This window comes from Triplophysa rosa, linkage group LG11 (assembly GCF_024868665.1).
Source record: "Triplophysa rosa linkage group LG11, Trosa_1v2, whole genome shotgun sequence".
Classification (NCBI taxonomy): domain Eukaryota; kingdom Metazoa; phylum Chordata; class Actinopteri; order Cypriniformes; family Nemacheilidae; genus Triplophysa; species Triplophysa rosa.
Genome location: NC_079900.1, coordinates 25,489,809 through 25,500,464, shown reverse-complemented (window position 1 = coordinate 25,500,464; position 10,656 = coordinate 25,489,809). Strand labels below are relative to the sequence as shown.

Sequence of the window (10,656 nt, the reverse complement as noted above, 5' to 3'; positions counted from 1 at the left end):
CGGATGATCGTAGATGCAAACAGGGTGAAGCTGCATTGTTCATTTAGAACAAGCCAAGGTCATCCTTTGATAAATGTGTTGCTTTTGTTCATCTCTGTGCCATCAAAGGTTTGTACAATCAATGTGTGTTTGCTAATATGCAACGCTTGTCCTCATGTATGAACTCTATTGTGAAGCAGCTTATGGCCCTCTATTATGACAGGTGAAAGGGCGGTAAGTAATTTAATGCTCTGTTGTCAAGAACTTATTAGCTATATGAAACCCATAACAAGGCAAAACTAAGGCAAAATCAAATTAAACTCCTATAGATGCTATGAATATGAGGTCTATTTTGTTTGACTTGCATAATACCAGGGTATTCAAAGAGCTGTTGCCCTGTAAATGAACCAAATTATGTTCACCTGAAAACTATAAAAAGCCAGAGCTTGAAGCGCATTGAGGATTTGGATATGTTCTGATGCCTGCTAGCTAAGGTAAAGTTCCTTCATTTGACATTTACTAAAATTACACACAGTTTACAATGACATTATATAGCACATACTGTATGATGCAGTTTGTGTGTGTGTTTCTAGGGTCTAAAATGGTTCTTAAACCAAGTATCTCAACTTTGATCCTCATCATGTTATCTCTGACTGGTAAATTATTTACAGTATATTTACAACACCTTACACTATTGTTTTTAAATGTTCTGTGGTTACAATAATATAACTGCAATTGACATGTAATATAATTATCTAAAACTTTAGTTATAAAATGAATACATTTGTTCATAAAATGAATCATTTGTGTAATATTTATGTAAGCATATTTGTGACTATCAGATCAGATTCTTTAAATATAAGGACTTATTGAACTGTCCAAACTAATGATATCAAACTATTATTTTCTTCTGCTGCAATGTTGACCTCTAGACTGGTTTGTCTCTTATGTATTAGTCATATCTTGTTTATCTGGTTTTACAGTGATGACTTGTGGAAATTCAACAGACTGTGATCGACGGTGTCTGGCAAATATTTTGGTTAAAAAAGAACTTCTGAGCGCCCCACAGGGTGATAACTGTACCATCAGAGTAAACATCACTTCAATACAATACGAGACGCTGTCTTTTGTAAGTACCATTGTCTTGTTAATTATCTTCTATTTATGTTTTTAGACACATAAATATATTGTTTTTATACCTATGTATCTATTTTTAGGATACAAAGGAAATGCAAATGAACAGCCGTATCAAGGTTAACATGGTGAGTATAGAGGGAATGAATGCAAATTAACACATAAAAGTGTTACCACCATTAGCTTTTTAAATTATATACTGCATGTATGCAAAATTATTAATATAAACATATGCTGTGGAGTTAGACGGAACATTGATGTGAAACGCAGCAGTTCCACATCTATATAAAGGGGAATATTTTGCAATAATGACTGCCTGACAGTACGTTGGTTAAGAACTATCGGACAAAACTCAAAAATATAGAAAATGATCATGCTACCTTTAAAAGAAGACTTAACTAAAACAAAGATTTCTTAGGTTAATAGTATTTTCTGCCCACAGCAATGGAAGGATTCGGATCTTGGGTGGACAAATGATACATATAGATTCCCAACAGTTGTGTTACCCGTTGAAAAAATCTGGACTCCCAGGATAGTTCTGGACAATGCGTGAGTTGAAATTGTACAGTTTTTTCCAGTTCATTGAAAAAGAGTACCAGACAAACTTTGACATTGGAAGACGTCCGTATCAAGGACATGTCCAAATAAACACAAATGTTTACACCACAACATTTTGAGCTGCAGTTTAATTTTGTTTTTGATCATTAAACATAGAAGCAACAGTGTTTCTCTAACGGTTATAGAATTCATGTTTCAGATTTTCTTTTGTGTTAGTTTTGTTAATTTTGTTGTTGTCTGTTACACAAATATCTATACTGACATGTGGCTAGTTTTTATACTTGCACTGAGTGGAAAATACTGTTTGATCATCGGCATGATATAAAAAGGATGTTTTTTTCTCCCTTGTGATAATTCATTTATCTATTAGCTATAATTAAAATGTATTTTTTTTTCATTGAAGTGTTAATTTGAGGTCATGTCCTGGATAATTTTGAAATGACATATTCTCTGGCGTTCAGTGTGGAGACTACTACGGAGCCGTACACAAATGATGTGCAGGTGAGGAGAGATGGCGTTGTGGAGCATTCAGTTATCTTGTTTACGACGGTGAGCTGTGAAATCAACTTATTCAACTACCCCTATGTGTTTGGGGAGTGTCCCGTGGCCATCAATGGATGGAGCCAAAAATGTAAGATTAAAGTTTAGTCATTCTTTCTGAAGGTGAATGGCAGCATTTGTTTCTAACCATTTCCATACATGTTTTATTCAGCCACTGTTTCAAATGTATATGAATAACGATACGTTTGCTCACGTGAAACAAATATACATAACATACTAGTTTACAAAGCTAAAATGTAATATGTGACTGTAGAATCGGAATGCTGTTTTCACATGAAATGTCCACTGGGTGGTGCTAAAAGCACGTATAAATTTGAAACCAGTTGCCACAAGTCAAAATGATAGGAAAGGTTATCAGTTATTACTTAAATCCTCTCTTTTTGTACCACAGACCCATTTTAGGACTTCAAACCAATTTAAATATAATCTATAATTTGTATGAAAAAGACTGGGGGTTGCCTGAGGATGAATTGGCCTACTTACAAAAGATGTAAAACTTTCACTGCTGTACTTCCACTGTAATGCACTTGCAATGTACTGAATATGACTTTTAAGACTACAAATTGACAGAAAGTACCTTAAATGTACCTTAAACTTTTATTTTAAAAGTCGATTAAACTTTATTTGGAGACACGTTTAGCTCATTACAGTACTTGAGAAAATGAAAGGGCTAGTTCATCCAAAAGTAAAAGTGCTGTCAACATTTCTCACTAATGTCATTTATGTCTCGGTCTTTCTTCTGTGGAACACACACAAAAAAGATGTTTTGAGAAATGTCTCAGTGGTTTTGGGTTCAGTGTGGTGTGGATGTCAGTGTTCTTCAAAATATCTTCTTTTGTGTTCTGCAGAAGAAAGAAAGTCATACAGGTTGGAATGACATAAGGGTGAGTAAATGAAGACACAATTTTTGGGTGAACGGTCCCTTTGATTTGAAAGTCATATTTAATGGCACTCGGTAGACACATCAGTTGAAAACAGCACTGCTCTGTAGCATGAACAACTTATTTTGGTTGTCTGTATGTTGTTTTGTTTGTGTTTCTCTATAGCTTGTTCACTGACCTTGTCCATTGCTAATAATGTGACTCTGATCAGCGGTAGTAGAGGAGAGTGGCAGACCTTGAGCGTGTCCAAAAATGAGGATAAGACGCAAGAAGATCGCAATTATCTCTTTGTAATTTTTTACCATCCTAAATTTACAATCATATTGTGTTTTTGTATCTGATATTATCTTAAATGATTCGATCACAAGTGATCATCGCTGTTTACACCTGCTAATGTGTGTTATATGCATCATTTTTTTAAAGGACATGCTCAAAAATGTTTCTTTTAGGAAACGGATCTCTTCTTCTAAACAGAGAGATTTTCAGATAATAATTTGAATGCACAGTATGCCTTTTGTTTTTGTTTAAAGAGATACTGCAGTGACCTCTGTGCTTATAGGGTCACATAAGTTACCCAATTTTTTTCTTAAGTTATCCAATTTGTGGTTGACAAGCACAGATGAGACAAGCATTTATGCTACATATGATATGGTCACATGCATTTCTTACCACTTCCCATGTGGTCTGAGCAATCCAAAAATGTGGACGCTGTCGTCGTTGCTACTGAACAGATCACCAGATACTTTTATGTTCAGCGGGTGTAAACAGGGTCACCTATAACCTTGATCATTCATAGCACAGTGGACATGTTGCATAGCGGTTTAGCAAAGTTGCTTTATCACTCATAACCAGCAGAAAGCCTTCCATCATTAAGTGCTTTGATTTGTGAACAGGTCACCCTGTCTATCAACCCCTTTGGTGCCTTCGTGACTCTGATCTTGCCCAGTGCACTTATAATGTTTGCCGACCTGGTGAGCTTTGCTCTGCCATTTGAAGGAGGAGAGCGCAACTCTTTCAAGGTCACGCTGGTCCTGAGCTTCACCATGTTCCTTCTCATCCTCAACGAACATCTGCCTAATGGTGGAAACTGTAGCCCTCTCCTCCGTGAGTGAAAGATAACACAATAACACATTCATTTATTTATACAGACGGCTGGGTCACACCTACTGCAAAGAAAAAAATAGTTCCTTCTGTTTGTTAACATTTCATTTAGTTAATAGCCACATAAATGTGTTTTTATCTCTTGTTTGTTTCTCTGAAGATTATCACTTCAGTTTCTGTCTGGTGTGTTTGGTCCTGAGCATGCTGATTTCCATAGTGTTAACACGTCTGTCTGTAGACGGAAGCATCTTGCCATGCAGACGTGTGAAGGTTCATCCTACATTGGACACCCAAACACACGGAAGTTTGGATGCAGAGAAAGGTAAAAGAAACCACAGTAAGAGAGAAATGCTTCACTGGGGTTTACTGTGTGTTTATTTAAGAAAAAAGTCTAATGTCAGTTCAGCAATCCCAAAAATGATGAGGTCTGCATTCACAGATACTGGTGTGATTGAAAAAAAGTGTGGTGGTGTGACCTCAGAGCAGGCTGCGCTTCAGAAGATAGTGAAGTTTCTGGAGAACATGAAGAAAGATGACAAGCAGACAGAGGACACCATGGCCTTTTCCTATCGACTGGACAAAATGTTTTTCTACTTTTTTGTATTCATTTACATTTCATACATTATAATTCTTATTTGTATTACCCGGACAGACATTTGCAAGGTTAATAATCTGGATTTCTGGGATGATTCGGAGCGTGACGATGACAATTTTGACTACTCGTATAATCCCGACTAATTTCAACAACAGAGTCTCTCAGCTGTATCCATTCTCCTGGTTTTTTATATATAACCTGAATATAGCAAATTATATAGTAGTAATACAGACTTTATACTTGTTAGAAAAGCAACATGATATCTTAAATATACTGTATGATCTCTTAATTCTCATGCCTTTTGTGAATGTTTATGAGAAACCTGGAGTCTAAAAACTGAAAATACAACAATCCCATTTGTTTTATAAAACAGAACCTGCCTCTAGACAAAATCTAATATACACACCTGTCACACGATTAAATTTCTATATCAATAAAACGAATCTGAGTATTATTGTTTTCCATCCAGCTATGACAACAAGATTGCGTGCACTGTTGTTCTGTTAATTAACATCGCACACAAATGAAACCACACAAAGAGAATGCAATGTGAATGGACTCTTCTCAGGGTTTGTGTATTTACTTTTCAGTAGGCTACATGGCATTTAGTTGACAATGCACTAAACAGTAGGGGTGGGACAATATATCGAAATGGCGATGTATCGTCGTGCTTCTCCGTGCGATACGAGAATCGATACGCTGGCGCCAAACATTGATATTTTAAGTAGATATTTTAAAACAAGACGCTTTTAATAGATTTCCAAGCGTTATTACGTCATGGCTCCACTGGGTGGCGCCTAACACATGAATGAGGGCAACGTGAACGAACGTTAACTAGTCAGAGAAAGAGTTTAGGACGGCAGATAGTGCTCGTAAAATAATAGATGCTCATTTCAGAAAGTGAAACCCATATATTATATAGATTATATAGATAGACACATAGAGTGAAATATTTCAATTTAAAATATTATTATTACTTGTGTGAATGTAGGTTATAGGCCTACACAGAACCAGGGCCCCTATTAAAAAAACATTTGATCTTACCACTAAAAGCTCTCCTAAACAGCAGAAAAACTTTTCCTCTTAAAGCCTCTTCACAACGCTGCTGAGAGCAACTTTTACTAAGGAGCAGAGAGAATTCTTGAAGGCCGAGTAGCCAATCCTGTCCAGAAACGTTTTTGTCATGCTGGTTATATTACTTTAAATGAATCTGTCCCCCAAGATTATTATTATAAACATGAGCCTCGTCTAAAAGGCAGAGGGGGAGGTGTCGCAGCACTTTACAATAACTCTTTTAGCATTTCCCAGAAGTCTAACTCTAAATATAATTTTTTTGAAGTCATGGTACTTCATCCGGGTACTGCTCCGGGTGTACGTGTGTTCACAACTTGCTGTGAGTGTGTTCACTACTCTCTGGATGGGTTAAATGCAGAAGTCACATTTCGGGTATGGGTCACCATATCTGACTAATAGGTCACTTTCACTTTCATGTTTCAACACCTAATACTAAAGATAAAACATTTTTAAAATTTATTTTAGCTATTGTATAGGCCTCCAGGGCACCACACAGATTTTATTAAAGAATTTGGTGGGTTCTTATCAGAACTAGTACTGGCCGCAGATAGAGTCCTTGTCGCTGGTGACTTTAACATCCATGTAGATACCGATACAGATGCCTTAGGAATGGCTTTCAAAGACACTCTTAACTCCATGGGCGTTAGTCAACATGTATCAGGACCCACTCACCTTCGTAATCATACTTTAGATTTAATACTGTCTTACGGTATAAATGTGGACGACGTTAAAATCCTTCAGCAGAGTGAAGACAATTCGGATCATTATCTGGTATTATGTTTGCTTCACTGGCCTACGGCTGCAAATAAAACTCATTGTTACAAATATGGTAGAACAATAACTTCAACTACCAAAGATGCGTTTCTCAATAATCTGCCCGAATTGTCTCAAATCGCTAGCATGAGAAATAACGTTGAAGATCTTGACACTACCATTGAAAATTTTAATTCCACCTTCTCGGTAACGCTAGACACAGTTGCTCCTCTACGTTTAAAGAAGATTAAAAATGGCAGTCAAACACCATGGTATAATGAACACACTCAGGCTCTAAAGAAAGCGGCCCGAAAAATGGAGCGCAACTTTAAGAAAACTAAATTAGAGCTCTTTCGTACAGCATGGAAGGATGGTATTCGAAAATACAGGAAAGCCCTAAAAACTTCTAGATACGCCTACTTTTCATCACTAATAGAAGAAAACCAGTACAACCCAAGGTTTTTATTTAACACAGTGGCTAAATTAACAAAAAATAAATCGTCAGTGACTTCTGATCCTGTATATCAGCATAGCAGTGATGAATTTATGAACTACTTCACATATAAAATCCAAGATATTAGAGAAAAAATTATAACAATGCAATCAGAAGTGTAACCCGCTGAACAAACTAACTACAGTGCCCCTAAGGAGATAATGCAATTATTTTATACCGTAGATCACGATGAGCTGTCTAAAATCATTAGATCATCTAAATCAACAACATGCATGCTAGCCCCTCTACCTACAAATCTACTGAAAGAGATGCTCCCAGAAATTATATTATTATAATTGTATTATATATTATTATAATTAACTCATCTCTGACATTGGGACATGTGCCTAAAGCATATAAGGTGGCTGTTATAAGGCCCCTTGTCAAAAAACCCCAACTCGACCCTAGAGAACTAGGGAACTAAAGGCCTATATCGAATCTACCTTTCATATCTAAAGTTCTGGAAAAAGTAGTTTCAACTCAATTATGCTCCTTCCTCCAAAGGAATGACATCAATGAAGAATTCCAGTCTGGATATAGAGCATGTCACAGTACAGAGACTGCTTTGATCAGAGTTACAAATGATCTGCTATTGGCGTCTGACCAAGGTTGTATCTCGTTATTGGTGCTGCTAGACCTTAGTGCTGCATTCGATACCATTGACCACAGCACACTCCTACATAGACTTGAAAATTACGTCGGCATTAAAGGAATAGCTTTGAAATGGTATAAATCTTATTTATCCGACCGTTTTCAATTTGTAGCAATAAACAATGAGGTGTCACGCAAATCGCAAGTCCAGTACGGTACCACAGGGCTCAGTCTTAGGGCCTCTGCTCTTCGCATTATACATGCTACCTCTAGAAGATATAATAAAGCGACACGGTTATTAAAGTTAGCTTTCACTGTTATGCTGATGATACTCAACTTTATATTTCCTCGAAGCCTCATGAAACACAGCAGTTCCATCGAATAATGGAATGCATAGTCAATATAAAAAACTGGATGAGTAAAAACATTTTATTACTGAACTCGGACAAAACAGAAGTGTTACTTATTGGACCGAAAACTGCTATAAGTAACAACCAAGAATACTGTTTAACTATTGACGGATGTTCCATAAAACCCTCGTCGTCAGCAAAGAATCTTGGCGTTCTATTCGATAGTAATCTGTCATTTGAGAGCCACGTCGCCAACACCTGTAAAATTGCGTTTTTCCATCTTAAGAATATATCTAAACTACGTCATATGCTGTCAATCTCAGATGCAGAGAAGTTAATTCATGCATTCATGACATCAAGACTAGATTACTGTAATGCACTGTTAGGTGGTTGCCCTGCAGGCTTATTACAAAAACTCCAATTGGTCCAAAACGCGGCAGCTCGAGTTCTTACACGTACAAAAAAGTATGAACATATTAGCCCGGTTCTGTCAACCTTGCACTGGTTACCTATAAAGCATCGCGTTAACTTTAAAATCTTGCTTATTACCTATAAAGCCTTACATGGTTTAGCTCCTCAGTACTTGAATGAACTCCTTTTGTATTACAGTCCTTCACGTGCATTACGCTCTCAGGCGTCCTGTCAGTTGGTAATACCTAGAATTTCAAAATCAAGTGCTGGTGGTAGATCCTTCTCCTATCTAGCGCCTAAACTTTGGAATAGTCTTCCCTGCACTGTCCGGGAGGCAGACACACTCTGTCTGTTTAAATCTAGACTAAAGACGCATCTTTTTAATCTTGCATACACTAGACTTCCATAATATAAATCCTCTGAGGGTTTAGGCTGCACTAGTTAGATCAACCGGAACCAAAAACACAACTGATGTACTTGTTGCATCAAAGAGTGCAGAACAGTACACTACTCTCATCCAGTCTTGTCTCATTGTTCCAAGGTTACCACAGCGAGCAGGATGCAGTTCATGCCCAGACCTGATGGTAGAGCAGAGACCTGACAAGAGCTGAGATGATAGAGCTGGATAAAGAAAGACGCGGTCACCTGACACGTCCTCACCACAAAATTTCAAATGCTATTAGATTATTAAAGATAATCTTAAACTATAATTTACCTTATTAGTAAGTTTATTTATTTTATTTAGCCTTGTGCACGCTCTCTGGAGCTTGTGCAGAGGCAGCAGCTTTTGCCAGAGGGGAACTGGAATCCCCTGGTTGGGCCTGGGTTCTCCTGAGATTTTTTTTCTCGATTAGAGTTTTGGGTTCCTCGCCACCGTTTGCATACTGTTTTGCATCTGCCTGGCTGGGGGGGCTGCTTTAGAATTTTAAAGTTTTACTTAATTAATATTGCATATAAAAATGTATAGTCTGTTATATTTGACCTGTGCTTCTCTCTCCTTTATCTTAAATGTGTGCTCTCACTATGCGTGTGTGTGTGTGCGTGTCTTTGTGTGTGCGCATACTTGTCTATGTACGTGTGTGTGTGCGTGTCCGTGTGTGTGTGTCTGTGTGTTAGCACGTGTGCATATTGTGTGTGTGGAGTGTTTTGTATGTGGGTATGTCCGTCTTCTTTGTTTTCACCTTTTTCTTGATTTTTGCAGGTACAACTTTAATTGGTTTGCTTATAGTCAATATGTCTTATGTACAGCTGCTTTGTAACAATGAAAATTGTAAAAAGTGCTATATAAATAAAGTTGAGTTGAGTTGGTTGGAAGTCTCTTAACATCCTGATAGCAATCAATAAGTAAAGCGAAACATTGGTATTTTTATAATTATAGATCTTCTGTGAAAGGCGTAGGGTCAAAAACCGTTGGACCAATTACTTCCCTCGGTCCGAGGGCAATGATACGTCATGTGTACATTTTCAGTCAGCGTATTTTGCATCCCACTGCGCACCCATCATACGTCATCAGCAGACTCATGTGCGATGTGCCCAGGCGGCTCTCACTAAATCCTTGGTGTTTCGAGTCTGACGTCATCATGCAACAGTGTTTTTTTGGCGATTTTAACAATCATAGGTAGTTTAGATTGTTAGAGTAAGGTTAGGGTTAGGGTAAAGGTTTCATAAGACTTGAAACACCAAGGATTTAGTCAAAAACAACAAGCCACGCCCACGGATCTAATTCGAAACACCAAGGATTTAGTGAGAGCCATGTGCAGGCAGCGGGACAATGGCGTACAGAGAGCAGGTACCTGGAGATGTTCGTTATTGTTGTAATGTCATCCACTTTGTACTGTAATGTTTTCTCACCGGTGAATGTGACATGACTTCACTGGAACCGATCCAACAGCTTCTGGTCTGCGCGTGCGCTCATGTGTTTTGGAGGAGGCGTGGCTTTGGATGGTGATTAGCGAGAGGGAGGGATAGTATGATTGCACTGCTAGCAGGCAAACGTTAGCATTTTCCAAATGATCTACTCTGCCTTTAAGATATGAAAAAGGGCGGGGTTGACCTCGTTGCTTTGGATGATGTCAGCAAGCTTACCGACTATGACCACAGTGATTGGCTGATAGAGGATGGGTCTCTGTCAGTCATTTAATCATAGAATTATTATAGAACGAGGTCTCATGCTGA

The 10,656-nt window shown here is 37.8% G+C and overlaps 1 protein-coding gene across 2 annotated transcripts; it reads left to right on the top strand.

Annotated features, from left to right (window-relative positions):
• Positions 1-282: 282 nt before the first annotated feature.
• On the top strand, positions 283-5,245 carry LOC130561939 (5-hydroxytryptamine receptor 3A-like). Of its 2 annotated transcripts, XM_057346622.1 has the most exons (10): positions 283-473; positions 573-635; positions 963-1,108; positions 1,197-1,241; positions 1,556-1,662; positions 2,133-2,302; positions 3,279-3,403; positions 4,007-4,217; positions 4,375-4,536; positions 4,654-5,245. In XM_057346622.1, the coding sequence occupies exons 2-10, from the start codon at positions 581-583 to the stop codon at positions 4,950-4,952; spliced, it is 1,320 nt and encodes a 439-aa protein (XP_057202605.1). In that variant the 5' UTR covers positions 283-473; positions 573-580; the 3' UTR covers positions 4,953-5,245. The 2 variants fall into 2 exon arrangements, with proteins under 2 accessions (XP_057202605.1, XP_057202604.1); XM_057346621.1 differs by having other exon boundaries at positions 283-635.
• Positions 5,246-10,656: the final 5,411 nt, after the last annotated feature.

Bases quoted from the DNA above. Each gene is read 5' to 3' on its own strand.
- LOC130561939 (XM_057346621.1), top strand. From the start codon at position 521: ATGACATTATATAGCACATACTGTATGATGCAGTTTGTGTGTGTGTTT. The intron at 4,218-4,374 runs GTGAGTGAAAGA...GTTTCTCTGAAG, and splicing joins AAACTGTAGCCCTCTCCTCC to ATTATCACTTCAGTTTCTGT. The intron at 4,537-4,653 runs GTAAAAGAAACC...CTGCATTCACAG, and splicing joins AAGTTTGGATGCAGAGAAAG to ATACTGGTGTGATTGAAAAA.